This window comes from Dendrobates tinctorius, unplaced genomic scaffold (genome assembly GCF_039654945.1).
Source record: "Dendrobates tinctorius isolate UK_male_01 unplaced genomic scaffold, ASM3965494v1 ptg000211l, whole genome shotgun sequence".
In the NCBI taxonomy this organism is placed as follows: domain Eukaryota; kingdom Metazoa; phylum Chordata; class Amphibia; order Anura; family Dendrobatidae; genus Dendrobates; species Dendrobates tinctorius.
In genome coordinates, this window is record NW_027361878.1 from 29840743 (window position 1) to 29856426 (window position 15684).

Here is a 15684-nt window from a genome sequence, read left to right on the forward strand (position 1 = left end):
CTCCCCCACAAGTGACCCCATTTTGGAAACTAGACCCCCCAAGGAACTTATCTAGATGCATAGTGATCACTTTGAACCCCCAGGTGCTTCTCAAATTGATCCGTAAAAAAAAAAAAAAAAAAAAAAAAGTACTTTTTTTCACAAAAATTATCTTTTAGCCTCAGTTTTTTCATTTTCACATGGGCAACAGGATAAAATGGATCCTAACATGTCTTGGGCAATTTCTCCTGAGTACACCGATACCTCATATCTGGTCATAAACCACTGTTTGGGTGCACGGCAGGGCCCGGAAGGGAAGGAGCGCCATTTCACTTTTTGAATGGAAAATTCGCTCCAATCGTTATCGGACACCATGTCGCGTTTGGAGAGCCCCTGTGTGCCTAAACATTGGAGCTCCCCCACAAGTGACACCATTTTGGAAACTAGACCCCTTAAGGAACTTATCTAGATGTGTAGTGAGCACTTTGAACCCCCAAGTGCTTCACAAAAGTTTATAACATAGAGCAGTGAAAATAAAAAATCATTTTTTTTCCTCAAAAATGATTTTTTAGCACGCTATTTTTTTATTTTCACAAGGGTAACAGGAGAAATTGGACCCCAAAAGTTGTTGTCCAGTTTGTCCTGAGTATGCTGGTACCCCATATGTGGGGGGGGGGCACTGTTTGGGTGCACGGCAGGGCGCAGAAGGGAAGGAGCGCCATTTGACTTTTTGAAATGAAAATTAGCTCCAATCGTTAGCGGACACCATGTCGTGTTTGGAGAGCCCCTGTGTGCCTAAACTTTGGAGCTCCCCCACAAATGACCCCATTTTGGAAACTAGACCCCCTAAGGAACTTATCTAGATGCATAGTGAGCACTTTGAACCCCCAGGTGATTCACAGAAGTTTATAATGCAGAGCAGTGAAAATAAAAAATCTTTTTTTTTCCTAAAAAAAAATTTTTTAGTTGGCAATTTTTTATTTTCACAAGGGTACCAGGATAAATTGGACCCCAAAAGTTGTTGTCCAGTTTGTCCTGAGTACGCTGGTACCCCATATGTGGGGGGGAAACACTGTTTGGGCACACGTTGGGGCTCAGCAGGGAAGTAGTGACATTTTGAAATGCTGACTTTGATGGAATGGTCTGCGGGCGTCATGTTACATTTGCTGAGCCCCTGTGTGCCTAAACAGTAGAAACCCCCACAAGTGACCCCATTTTGGAAACTAGACCCCCCAAGGAACTTATCTAGATGTGTGGTGAGCACCTTGAACCCCCAAGTGCTTCACAGAAGTTTATAATGCAGAGCCGTGAAAATAAAAAATCATTTTTTTCCCTCAAAAAAAATGAATTTTAGCACGCAATTTTTTTTTCACAAGGGTAACAGGAGAAATTGGACCCCAAAAGTTGTTGTCCAGTTTGTCCTGAGTACGCTGATATCCCATATGTGGGGGATGACCACTGTATGGGCACACGTCAGGGCTCGGAAGGGAAGTAGTGACGTTTTGGTATGCAGACTTTGATGGAATGGTCTGCGGGCATCATGTTACATTTGCAGAGCCCTTGATGTACCTAAACTGTGGAAACCCCCCACAAGTGACCCCATTTTGGAAACTAGACCCCCCAAGGAACTTATCTAGATGTGTGGTGAGCACCTTGAACCCCGAAGTGCTTCACAGAAGATTGTAACGCAGAGACATGAAAATAAAAAATCATTTTTTTTCCTCAAAAAATGAATTTTTAGCCCGCAATTTTTTATTTTCACAAGGGTAACAGGAGAAATTGGACCCCAAAAGTTGTTGTCCAGTTTGTCCTGAGTATGCCGATACCCCATATGTGGGGAGGGACCATTGTTTGGGCACACGTCGGGGCTCGGAAGGGAAGTAGTGACGTTTTGAAATACCGACTTGATCGAATGGTCTGCGGGCATCATGTTACGTTTGCAGAGCCTCTGATGTGCCTAAACAGTGGAAACCCCCCACAAGTGACCCCATTTTGGAAACTAGACCTTCCAAGGAACGTATGTAAGATGTGTTGTGAGCACTTTGAACCCCCCAAGTGCTTCACAGAAGTTTATAATGCAGAGACGTGAAAATGAAAAAATCATTTTTTTCCACAAAAATAATTTTTTAGCCCCCAATTTTTTATTTTCCCAAGGGTAACACGAGAAATTAGTCCCCAAAAGTTGTTGTGCAATTTTTCCTGAGTACGCTGATACCTCATATGTTGGGGTAAACCACTGTTTGGGCACACGTCAGGGCTTGGAAGGGAGGGAGCACCGTTTGACTTTTTGAACGCAAAATTGGCTGGAATCAATGGTTGCACCATGTCGCGTTTGGCGACCCCCTGATGTGCCTAAACAGTGGAAACCCCTCAATTCTAACTCCAACCCTAACCGCAACACACCCCTAACCACAGCCCTAACCCCAACACATCCCTAACCACAAGCCTAACCCTAATTCCAACGCTAACCCTAATTCCAACCCTAACCCTCTTTCCAACCCTAACCCTCTTTCCAACCCTAACCCTCTTTCCAACCCTAACCCTCTTTCCAACCCTAACCCTAACCCTCTTTCCAACCCTAACCCTAACCCTCTTTCCAACCCTAACCCTAACCCTCTTTTCAACCCTAACCCTCTTTTCAACCCTAACCCTCTTTTCAACCCTAACCCTCTTTTCAACCCTAACCCTCTTTTCAACCCTAACCCTCTTTTCAACCCTAACCCTCTTTTCAACCCTAACCCTAAAGGAAAAATAAAAATAAAAATATTTTCTTTATTTTATTAGTTCTGCCTACCTATGGGGGTGATAATCGGGGGGTTTATTTACTTTTTCTTTCATTTTGATCACTGTGAGAGTGATCAAAATGAAAGAATGGAATCTGCAGCCGGCAGATTCGGGCGGGCGCACTGCGCATGCGCCCGCCATTTTCTAAGATGGCGGCGCCCATGAACCGGACCCGCCGGACACCGGGAGCGACAGGGGGACTTAGAAGGTGCCGGGGAAGGTGAGAGTGGGTGAGGGGGGGGATCGGAAGCTGGCGGGGAGCGGAGGGAATGGGAGGGGGGGCAGATGATGACAGCGGCGGCAGATCGCCGCTGTCATTCAGTTGCGGGGGGGGGGGCGATCGCCGGTGGGGGGGGTGGAATCGGTGTCTCCAGCCATGTCCGATGCTACAGCAGCATCGGCCATGGCTGGATTGTAATATTTCATCAATTTTCATTGATGAAATATTACTATCGCTCTGATTGGCTGTTAAAAGTGAAACAGCCAATCAGAGCGATCGTAGCCACGTGGGGGCGAAGCCACGCCCCCTGTGGCGAAGAACAAAGCCCCCTGTATCTGCGGGTCGGGTGACCTTTCAGTGACCTAGGTCACCCGACCCGCAGGGGGGCTTTAAAGTCATGACGCCACATAGGCGTCATGGGTCGTTCTGACACGACTTTTCATGACGCCTACGTGGCGTCAAAGGTCGTGAAGGGGTTAAAGAGGGTCACAGAAGTCAGACCCTGGCCAAAATCAAGAATTAGTGGCACTGTCCCTGCAAACCATAATTAAAAATAAATAAAATAAAATTAAATGGCTCAAACCTCCACAGAATGAGATCCCAACAAGAGCCAGACTCAGGCACATGGGGAGAGAGATCTTCAAGTGCTCCCACTCTGCAGCATTATCACCTGTCCACACCGCACCTGGGTAACGACAGGAAAGTTCTCCTGTAACCATCAGATGTCCAGTGTACCAGAGCAGCCCCGGTTTTTACCGTTACTCTTACCATAACGCTGTGACCCTGCAAAGAAGGCTCGGGTCAAGACGAACGGTCTCTCCTTCCCACCGGAACGATGGATCAAACCCTCGGCGGTGGCTTTGTGCTATACGTATGGAATAGCAGAAGGTTGGATCTAGACCACATACCATACACCATATACACATACGATGCAGTACTCACCACATACAGCCCATAAAGGTTGTGAACCTCTCGGTGCTCCCAGCCACCCCAATGTACGGCATCTTTGTGCATAGTCACTTCAGGGCCGTTGAATACAGACGGTTCGTTCATATCGTTCCAAACAAAAAGGTTATCCATAGATCCCTGACGAGGAAACAAGAACATAAGCAACGGCACAAAATAAAGACTGAAGAACAATTGGCAGCACTTCACCTCATACTGGTCATAGGAGAACATACTGGACCACCAGGCTCGCATGTCTGGATTGGTGAAGTCGGGATAGGCGGCAGAACCTGCAAAGGAAGAGCGTAAGAAAACACGGCAGCCCGAGACGTGACCGCAGTCTGCGATGGATCAGACCTACCTGGCCAGCACCATCCCTCGTAGTCACTCCCGTCTTTGGATTTAATATAGAAATTTCGAGACCGGATCTCGCTATGAATCCGATAAGCGCTGTCTATTTTTATGTGAGGATCAACAATCGCCACCATCTGCAATACAGGAAAAGAGCAATATAAAAACAAATGCTACACCAAGTCAAAAAACTGATCCTCTACTATAGAAGAAAGGACTGAAGAGAGGGTGCTTTTTTTTTTTTTTTTTAAAGTTTGAGTTTTTTCCTTTGTAACGCGGAAAACCCGTCACTAGGCTAAAGTTTGATACAAGAAAAACACAAAACTACTTTATAAAGCGATTTTCCATTTTGAAAAACCTGTCCCAAGTTGCAGATTTTTTTTTCTTCTTTCAAAAAAACAAAACAAAAAGGTGCGCTTTACTCACCCTCCTCGGGTCCAAGAAAGCCTATGCACCGAGTGAGTTATAGTCAGCAGCACCGACCTGCTGTCAACTTGAGCAAAGCAGCAGCTGAGCTCAATTATTGTCTGCAGTGCTGTCGACGTGATGTCAGCGCTGCAGACATTAAGAAACCAATAGCAGTGGAAGAGACTCCGTGAACTCACGGAGGGCTAGTAAAATAGTTTTTTTTTTTTTTTTTAAAGTTTTTTCTTTTTTTAAAGGCAAAACTGCATCCCGGGGCCCAGAGAGTTTCCGAAAGTGGCCAACCCCCCCTTTTAAAAGAATTCTGAACTCCTGCTCTGCTACAGGAACAGAAAAACAAAAATTTCTATCAAATGACAAATACAAACGGCACCAGACAAGTAAATAATGGTGTTAGCGGGGGTCAGTCATTACTGGAGGTGTCGACACTGTGCCATCTCTTTGGATAAATATGAAGGCTGTCCCGCCAATGCAGACGTCAGCGGAGCCTTATGCAGTCTTGATGCAAGCTGACCATCTTACCTTCCTGCGCTTCGCTTTCAATCCAGTCAGCATATTTTTGGGAGTGGGGAACTTGTGAGGGTCCCAGGTGAAATATCTCTTTCCATCAGCATGCTCAATATCTAACCAGATGACATCGTAAGGCATATCGTGCTCGTCAAAGCCGGCATCCACATTACGCACATCCTCCTCGTCGTTGTAATTCCATCGGCACTGGTGGTAGCCCAAGGAGAAGTATGGGGGCAGAGCCTGGGTGCCTGTAAAAGGGTGGAGAGAAAGAAACATTTAGCAAAGATGATCATTTTTCAGTTTCCTGGTGATGTTCCTGAAATCAACATATGCAATCTGGGATGCTAAAGTGGTTGGTAAGATGAGGAATATTCGAGGTTGCGTTGCTCCTCCTGTAATCACCAGGGTGTACAATAATGATAGTTGCCCATGGTCAGCAGATGATACAGCTGCCTGGTACCGGGGTGTGCTGCTGAAATATAGTATGGATTAACTGGTGTAATGTCAGCAGGACGCTACTAGAACTGCAGAACATCAGCTGTGATCAGGGATTTGTAAGTTTTACTAAGAGCAGTAAAAGTTGGTCTATTAAGACAAGAAGCTGCTGCTCTAAGGGGACAAAAGCAGTGAGCAGTCTTGTTACCTTTTATATAAATATCACTGCCTCCTGCATGTTTGCACTTAGCCCTTTTCAAATGATACCCAGAAGCCTCCATGCTGTGCCAGTCAATGCACTAGTTGCCCATGCACCACAGCATACAATATAAGCTTATCCATCTCCCAAACAAAGCTCTCCTCAGTGCTGCACCATCCCACATCTTAGCCCTCCTTGTGTTCTCCTTTTCTAATGATACAAGACTAACATCTCCAAAATCTGTTCTCACTCTAATCTCCAAGACGTTTCTCGTGCTGCACCATTTCTCTGGAATGCACTACCCAAGACAGTCAGATTATTTCTCTGTGTCCACAGTTTTAGTCGTGACCTGAAAACACATTTTTAGGCAAGCATCTTATGAATCTAACTGGATCTGCACTTCCGTCCTAGATTCTTGCTCAGAATTCAATCACCTATTCCAGCATCCTCCGTGCATTCAGAGGCATATGATATCTGGACATATACAGATACCAGCTGATGATCGGTTCGTGCAGCTGTGCATGAATACCTGGACCGCACACCACAAGTACTTTGTGTCATCTCTATTTTCTTGTGTATTGGAAGCTCTTTGGCATCAGCCCCGCACTCCTTTTGATAAAACAAAAAAAACCACAACAGACCTATCACCTTGGAAATTGCCATATCCCTGCAGACATAGGGTTAATCTGCAGGTAATTAGCATTACAATGTTGCCCGTCCACCTTATAGAAAGTGCAGCTATAGGGAGAAAAGGAACTTATTTCCTCCCAGGAGCCACAGGCTTTGTCATGCACGGAGCAGCTACAGTCATCGCTTAGTATACTGTGCGGCACAGGTTTGCACAACCCGGCACATTGACAGCTCGCTCTGCACATATGCCAATCAACGTGGGGAGCACGATGTATCACAAAGAAGAATTGCTAGATACCTGTCAGACTGGCATACTGCTTAAAGATATCGCTCGGTGAAGGCCCAAGTAAAATGAACACATCGATGATCCCACTCTCCGACATCCAGCGCACATCCGTCTGTGGTGTCTCATCACCTCCTTGCATGTACTGCAACATCTTCCCCAGAAGAGTCTGCCGGGAATACAAGCATATTAACAACCAGCCATCCCCCCGATGTGTCATTCATCGCTTTCAGACCCACGTTGCCCTCACCTTGCCAGCTGTGTTGGAGCTGATGTCAACCCAGGTCTCAGCAGCATTGAGCCAAAATATACCTAATGTGCGCTGAACATTGTGAGCTAGCAAGAGGGGCACGGCGCCATACAAAGCCATGGTGTTGTACAGCTCATACTGAAAGACGTCCAGGTTATAGAGCCGATAAGGATCTGTGCTCCTACAAGGACAAAAACAGTCATTTCTAATGTGATCACAGACGCAGAGAAAAGGGGCAAGAGGGCAACAGAGAGAAAGACCACCACCATGATTTTAAGAGACAGCCCCTATAGTATGCTTCCATGACCTCAGTGTGGGGTTTTTCAGGTGAGGATGGGCAGGATATATTGAGAACAGAAGATATTGAGGGTCCACAATTATGGGACATCAGTAAGCGAGGTGACGACGGAATTAATGTAATGAGAATCAGAAAGAAGTGCACAAGATCTCCTCACTCTGTTGTCCGTAGTCGAAGGTTGTCCGCGTGTTCTGGAATCCCGTAAACATGTTCAAATCCCGGTAAAGAGAAATCAAGACCCACAGAAGAAGGACCTGCAACAAATGAACACGTTACACCCGAGTCACATTTTGGCTGGTTTCAAAGTGTCCAACACTGACGGTCCGAGCACGGCCTATGAGGTCCGGACCCTCAGCTGGACTCCTGACTCTGACTTAATAGTTTCACATGAGGCTGATGAGTTTGGGTCAGATGAGCTGTGACCGGTACAGACGTCGCAGTACTCGGACCACAAATGTTGTGTTGAGGGAGGGCTAAATTAACCCTTCACGGCTGACCAGGTGATTTCCAAATTAATTCACAGGATGTTGCTAGCATCTGAGAATGACCACACGGAGATGTGTCTCTGTATGGGAGGATCAAAGCAGACCACTAACCCCGTTTATTGAATCTCACATTACATAGCATTCTGCTTAATTATGCAAAGAATACAGCTACCAATAGAATCGTAATACATTTAAGCCAATAGTATTGCAAGAAAATCGGAATATGTCCCTAGCTGCGTGACGTAGAAAACAGAACAATAGCACATTCTTTTAGGGTCTCATATCTTGTACAAGCTGGAACAGTCTGGTTTCATAACAACCGTGAACTTTCATCTAGTTAAGTTACAAAATTTAACTCGTAAACAAAATGGCGTCGCAAGCACAAAAATGGATCCCGGAGAACAAGATGTCCCGTACATCTGAATACTGTACTTCACAATTGTATGAAACATCCATATCTGTGAAAGTAATGTGAAGATAACAACACCGCTCCAGGACCCAGTAATCGTAAAATCCATTTTGTTAATCTCATTGGGGTACACAGACCCATGGGATAGTCTGCTGCCACCTAGAGGCTGACACTATCATTGCATTTAAATAAAACTTGCTCCTCCCCAGCAGACTATACCTCACCTGCTGGACTCAGGCTTCCACAATCTTTGCAGTCTCAGTTGAAGGCAAAGTCTGTCTCAGACCTGTCTTCGGTTAAGGGCCTGTTACACTAAGCGATATCGCTAGCAATATCACTATAACGTCCCTGGTTTTTGTGACTTAGCAGCGATATTGCTAGCGATATCGCTATGTGTGATACTTACCTCCGACCGCTCCCCGCTGGTTATCGCTGATCGCGCGAGAACGTCCTGCACCGTTTCTCATCGTCAGCTTTGTGCTGGGCTTCCTGTGGCGCCGACGAGCGACGCATGGACGCGGGCGGGAGGACGTCAGGATCGCCTCGTCTAACAGGTAAGTAACGACCCCCGACCGCTGCTATGTCGCTGGCGAGATCTGCCTGTGTGGCAGCTCATTAGCGACCACTTAGCGATGCACCAGCGATCCTGACCGCGTCATATCGCTGGTGCATCGCTAAGTGTGACAGTACCTTTAGGCGCTAATCATTTTGCTTGTGTGTTTCAGATGGATGTCTCTGGGTAACAGCGATCATAGATGGTTTCACCCACTTAACGACGGAGAGTACAGGCTGCAATTGTTCAGTCCGTATTCTCTGACGTCGTGTGGTCAGACTAATGTACCTTGAGACAGTCGGTAGTAAGGTACTGGGATGGAAGTCCATATGCTAACTAGCTCTTGTCTGCTGCCCCACATATCACCTGTTTGGATGGAGAAGATTAAGGATCCAAATCTTCAGGACAGGTGTAACGCTGTTGTGAGCCTTTTCTTACCTTCTCCTCCCTGGTTCCGCACTCTTATACGCTTCTATTTCTTTGCTTGGGGTGGTAGTTGCTAGAGGCTGTATGGATCAGGAGAAAAGGAGACAGTCCTGTTGCAGGGGCCAAGTGCTGCTGCTGGCTGTTTTACTTGCCCATCGGAGCGCCCCTTGGTTTTATCTGGTCGGGGTTAAACAGGTTGCTGGGCTGGAGTGGGGCCTTGCCGCATAGCTGCTCTTCTCTCTCTGCCGGTAGCAGGCCAGACCCTGTTGGTGTGGATCCATAGAGAACGACGCCTGAAGGAATACACAGGCAGTCGCGCAGCAAAAGCCTTCAGACCACTGACCTTTTTAACCCTGACCAGACAAGGAGCGCTGAGAAAAGCAAGTAGGACAGCCAGCAGCAGCACCTGGCCTCTGCAACAGGACCGTCCCTTCATTCCTCCTAAGCCGTAAAGCCTCTAGTAAGCACCACCCCAAGGACAGGAATAGAGAGTGGGGAACAGGGGGAACGAGAGGGTTATATTTACCTGTCCAGAAGATCCGTATCCCTTTAATTTCAGTTCCGCACTATTTGGGGTGGTAGGCAAGAGGTAGTTGGCTTACGGACCTCCGTCCCAGTACCTGACTACCATACTGTCTCACGGTACGTTGGTCTGGCCCCACCGATGCAAGTAGACACGTACTGAACAATTACAGCCTGTACGCTCTGTCGCTACATGGGTGAAACAGTGCACAATTACACTTTTCTACCCTGAGACATCCATCTGAAACACCCAAGCAAAATGGTTAGCGCCTACCTAACCTAAGACAGACCGTGCCTAAAACGGACACTACAAAAACTGAGGAAGCCTGACTCCAGCAGGTGAGGTATAGTCTGCTGGGGAGGAGAGTTTATCTACATGAAAAAATATCGTCAGCCTCCAGGTGGCACCAGACTATCCTTTGGTTCTGTGTACCCCAATAAGTCGAACGAGACATACGAAATTCACTCCAAGAGGTGCATTATTTATTGGGGTTTTCCAGGTCCCTAGCATTTTAAAAGAAAAATATGGTGGGAGAAAAAAAAAAAAAGTAACATACACAGAGGTCTTGATTTTTTTTTTTTTTTTTTTTAAATCTTTAATGGGACATGCCTTGGAGTCTTGGCCTTCAAGGGAACCCTGAAGGTAGGAATGCCTGCACAATGCCCACATGCTGAGATGTCCAGCAGTCCTATCATGTGTCATGCCAGACTAGTTTGGGGTAAGAGATAACCCTCCAACCTAGTCCTGCCACATCTCGTATGGCGTTGTGCAGAATGAAAGAAGCAAAGTTTGTCTGCAACATAAGAAAGTATAGTCACTACAGTGGTGGATGGAAACAATCAGGGGACCTGATAACTCTTGTGGCGGGAAGCTGTCTCATGGCAGACAGCATCGGCGTATTCACAGGGTATGCCGTTAACGAAAAGATGCCCAACACGGAGCTAAGCACCCACCTCCTATAATTGGTGCCTCGGCCGCAGTGACAGGAGAGATAGCTGCACCCAGGAGCAGCATTCTCCATTTACCACTGTGGTCGGCTTATACGCCAACCTCCCCGTCTCTTAATGTGATCAGACCGCACCAGCTCAATATATTATTATACAGAGGATGGTTTGTGATTTCTTAGAGCAACCAGGGCATCTCCTACTAAGCTCGCCAGAACCTCCGATTTTGGGGATGGCTTAGAAACTGGTTCTTGACTCGTCTGAGGACATTTTATGGGCACATGTGAACTGTAATGTCGAGAGGAAACTTCATGGATTTGCCCTCCATTATTGAGCTGGCATCTCCATTTGCAGTCACCACAGTCCTTACCATTTGGTTTACTGTCCGTGTGAGTTTTAAAGGTTTCTTCCCATGTTCCTGGCTCATCCTCCTCTTCCTGGCCAAAAATAAAAAATATAGGAAGTGTTATTACATGGACTAACCAGATCACTGCCCAAAAGGGGTCCTGCAACACGTCTATCACTGCAAGGCAACTGTCTGATGCCCGGCACGGCAGGTATCGCGCCAATCTGAGATGCGTATGGTACCCGCCAGGCATCTAAATGTTGGCCATCTTGGCCGGCGTAAGACAGGAAAATGAACGCCACTTGCACAATCCTCCTTAGAATCACTGTGCCCGAATATCAGACGCACATTAGCATTCTGTCTATTATTCCCCTCCCTTGTACATTATCCCATAAAAATATCAGTCATCCCCCTTTCTCACCTTCTTGCTCTCCTCTTCCTTTGCCACTTCCTCCTCTCCTTGGTTTTCATCATCACTTCCAGTGGGTTCATCTGTCTTCTCAGAATCACTACAAGCCGAACAAAGACGAGGGGTGAGGAGTGACGCTTCCAGGAGGATGGGACATAGAGAAACAGAGGCAAGGTAGAGAGGAGGGAGAGGGTTAGAAGATGAAGAGGGCACGTGATGATGAAGGGGCGTGACGTCTAAGGCTATGTGTAATGGGTTACTGCCGTCATCCTCTGCCGCTCGGTCGTGAAGCTCTCTATCGGTAGTCTTAGACTGGAAACCCGGACATGGCCCGTACTACTGTCATCCCAGGAAAATGTACAAAAATGGCAGCCAAGGAACAAGTTAAAGTATCTCCTGTTCTGGGGAAAATGACTGATACTACTGGAGTAACCATGTCTCTAATCTGCTTTCATTAGCGGCACGGACCGACTGCCGTCTCCGGTGATCAACCACCATATTACATTCAGTAGGACTGGAGCCGGCACCTCTCCAGCACTCTCCTACCGAGCCGCCATACAGAAAATGTACATGAAATGCAGAAAATAATTTGTAATATTCTCCGCTTCTCTACTGCAATGAAATCCTAGACATATGTAAATGATTTTTTTCCCTGCATGTTATAAGTGTCCCTTCACAACAGTGGCCATAGCAGTGGATCGCTGTAGGACAAATCTCTGCTCCATAATGGCTAGACCCTTCTGGATGAGGCTCATCTTCACTGGGGAATGGATAAGAGGAGAACTGGGAGACCCCAAAACACATTACAAAGCTGGCAATCCAAGCCTGCAGTGTATGGGCACCTTAACTTAAGGCAACTGCTGCAAAAAAATCCGCTCTACTCATCCTCCCCAGGTCCACCAGTCTCTCCATGCACTGACGTCCCATCAGTAAATCTCAGCGACTTGTGCCCAAGCTCACAACTGAGTTCAAAGTAACGTCAGCGCTGCAGACAACAGATACTGGGAGCAGCAATGGAAACTCTGATGTGGACCTGGGGAGGGTGAGTAAAGCATGTCACTGGGGGAAAATAGGTCTTTTGAAATCAGAATACCCTTTCTAACCAGTGTCTCACTTGAAATGGAAAGCACCATAGAAAAAGTAGCACTTGGTCCTCTACTAGAGTTCTACCTGCCGCCTTTAGTTCCCCGTTAAGTCTCACCTGCGTTATTCTTACGTCAAAGCTCGAGTATGTCAGTCATGTATGTCAAGTCAAGTTTGCAAGCGGGATCAATGATTACCTAGAGAAAAGATTCTTCACTTTATGCCACATGTTACCGACAGCGCTACTAACTTTAGCCGAGAGACTGGGAGGTGATGGGGCACGAGAGGAGAGGGCAGAAAGAAAAAAAAGGGATGGGGCATAGAGCAAAAAAGAAAGAAAAACACATTTCAGTTTCAATTCCCAGGTCAAAATAAGCCCAACCCATAACCCCAATAATTCAACGATTTATTCCCAAAATTACGTCCCAATCACTCGTGAGCGCCCTCCATTACTTACGTGTCTTTCCTTTCTCTGTACTCCTCAAAGTAAAGCAAGCCACGAGAGTTGACGCTCAGGACCAGATCTCGCCCGGCCAGGATGTCCAGGCGGAAAGGCGATCCGGTCACCAGAAGCTTGTGCTCCTCGCTCCCCAGGGACAGCTCCAGGGTATTATCGTCCTGTCCGGTTACCTGCAGACTGTCGGAACATTCGTGAGTACACATGTACGCGAAGAGAGCTGTAAGGACGTAACGTACACCAACGTGGGTTCACTTACTTATCAGGGGTGGGTGTCCCGAGCAGCACATCGGGAACCTCATAACGGGGTCTTAGAGGCTTGATCTCATTGATCTTAATACGGGTCATGTTCCCATGGAGCCCAAAGACTTCCAGAAGGAGGGAAACCTAGGAGGGATTAAATCAAGAACCGCTCAGGAAATAAACTAAGACGTAGGCCTCACTCGGACGTCATTTTTATTGCATCCCAAAAATGGATCCATTTCCATCAGTATTATAAAAAATAAAAGATTGAAAAGTTATAGCACAAGGATGCAACTCAGAAGACATCAGTAGGCTGTGAGAGACCTTCGCGGACCTATAAGTTTGAATGGGGGAGATTGATCTGCATCTTCGATAGAAAAAAAAAAAATGTTTTTTTGTTTTTTTTTTTGGGGGGGGGGGGGGGGGTCTGCCAGACATATAGACATGTGAAAAGCCCCGTAGACTTTACTGGTTAGGCCGGGATCACACTACCGTGTCTGATGTGAGAAACTCGTATCAACACCCGGCGGCACTCATAAAGATACATGTAGCCGCAACTCTGGTCCTGATGCAAGAGACTCGTGCGAGTTTCATCACACACGGTAGTGTGATCCCAGCCTTAAGCCTTCTATCCATGAAAAACAGATGTGTGAATGAGGCTTAATACAGACTTAAAAATTACCCAGGGGCTGTGAGGACTTGCAGTGCATACACTGGGGAAAGGATAATCGATCCTGCCGAAATCTTACCTGGGTCTTGTCGTTAATCAGCTGGATTTCAAGTTTATCCGCAGTCAGTTTTGCACTTCCCAGCAAAGCCCGGTATTGAGAGGGTCCCGGCTCCAGCTTGCGCTGACGTCTACAAGAACATCGGTGATAAAAGACAAATATTTATCCCAACTGAAAGCAAAGAACAGACTATGGGGGGCTGTAAATAAAAATCTGCTCTGCTTTCCATCCTGGCTATAACAGGTCTCCTCAACTATAAAAGATTATAGGAGATCTTGCTGATCACAGGATCCCTTCCTTAATAATTGAGACCAGGGACTGCAACCCCTAGAACCAAATTCTGCAGAGACCTTCTGGAAAGATTTGGGAGGTGGTCACATTAAGGCTCCGCTCTATTCAATGTCTATGGGACTGCCGGAAATAGCCGAGTGCTGGACTTTCACAGACAATGAATGGAGGTTAAACGTGAGCTCTCTTCAACAAGGTGCTGTGCAGAACTCCATTTTGGGCTTATTTCCTTCTACCTATTGAGCTGGAGTATAGAAGGTGTGGGGATCAGAGGAGTTAAAAAAAAAAAAAAAGAAAAAAAAAAATCAATTTACCCCCCAGTGTCTCTAACTCCTCGATACTGACACTGGAGTTGGCCTCCCCTGCTTATTCAGCGTCTATAGGGATTTCTAGGAACGTCTGAACTTCAATTTGCATCTCACTCAGAATCAGAGAGAGGAATCCCAGACATCAAGATCATAAATTGATGGCGTAGCCTTGCAAGAAATAGATTAATGAAAGGCAAACGGCCCTTTTTAATTTCTAACACCAACTAATTATTAGCGGACCTTTTACTTAAGTGCAGTCGTGTGGACTGTGTGTGACCGCTGAGGGAAAGCCTGCAGCGTGAGATCTGTATTAGAGCAATTATTAATACGCCCGCTTCGAGAATGGCTGCACTCCCGACCTCATCAGTCAGCGGCGGCTACCAATGGAGGCCATAACTGCAGTCTGCCGCTCACCAGCCCTGCGGCTCCATCCTGTGGTTTTGGGATTAGGTAACTCGTCACTTAAAACAGCAGATTCCCCGGAATCCAGAGACGAGATTTCTGATGCTCTCTGTGGAAAAGGGGTCCGGCGACCCCCCTGTACTTTCCATAGAAAGATCTAAGCAGCCGCGTGGCAGAGCGAGTCTTGCACAATGCAACAGCACTCCGGGCACTGCCAGCGCCACGCGTCCTCCAGTGGGTGCAGTCATTGTGATTTTGTAGGAGAAGGTGCACAGACCTATGAAATATTCGGGTCACTTACTTGCAGAACGAGCTCTGTTCACATGTCTTGAAGTTGCTCCTATCGACACTCAGGCCGGGAGTAAGACAGACCGAGAACACGAGAGCGAGCCCAAGGAGCCTAGAAGAGAGCAGGACGAGATCAGACAGGAGACGGTGACAAAGGGGGAAATTATACAAAGAAAGAAACTGGAAGGATCAGAACGGGGGATCGGTGAGGGGTTCACGTTTATCACCCCCCCCAAGACTATCTCAGCCCTAAAATATGGCAAGGTGCAGCCAATCATATCCAATATGGCTGACAGGTATTTCCCGTGGCCAGGAGGAGCTTTTCTGACAACATCACAAACAGATCTTCCCTTATAAACCTTCACAAAAGTAAGAAAATAAATGTAATGTGCTGCCAAGACACACAGAGGGACAACATGCAGACACCTTCCGGGTATGGAAAGAGGATCTGTCATCACTCCTGACGTCTGTAAACAAATATCTTA

General features: G+C 46.8%; 1 protein-coding gene across 4 annotated transcripts in view; it reads right to left on the reverse strand.

Moving 5' to 3' along the window:
- The window catches only part of LOC141058419 (neutral alpha-glucosidase AB-like), a 44191-nt gene that overhangs the window by 18723 nt on the left and 9784 nt on the right, over nt 1-15684 (reverse strand). For 3 of the 4 annotated variants that reach the window (XM_073554668.1, XM_073554670.1, XM_073554667.1), the window contains exons 2-17: nt 15213-15311; nt 13935-14043; nt 13202-13329; nt 12943-13122; nt 12683-12748; nt 11415-11502; nt 11018-11084; nt 7465-7561; nt 7010-7190; nt 6775-6928; nt 5225-5460; nt 4290-4416; nt 4139-4218; nt 3926-4069; nt 3752-3848; nt 3567-3668 (exon numbers count right to left, since the gene is read on the reverse strand). In XM_073554668.1, the coding sequence (XP_073410769.1) occupies nt 3567-3668; nt 3752-3848; nt 3926-4069; nt 4139-4218; nt 4290-4416; nt 5225-5460; nt 6775-6928; nt 7010-7190; nt 7465-7561; nt 11018-11084; nt 11415-11502; nt 12683-12748; nt 12943-13122; nt 13202-13329; nt 13935-14043; nt 15213-15311 (1955 nt within the window). The remainder of the gene's footprint in view (nt 1-3566; nt 3669-3751; nt 3849-3925; nt 4070-4138; nt 4219-4289; nt 4417-5224; nt 5461-6774; nt 6929-7009; nt 7191-7464; nt 7562-11017; nt 11085-11414; nt 11503-12682; nt 12749-12942; nt 13123-13201; nt 13330-13934; nt 14044-15212; nt 15312-15684) is intronic. The other variant, XM_073554669.1, reaches the window with a different exon arrangement.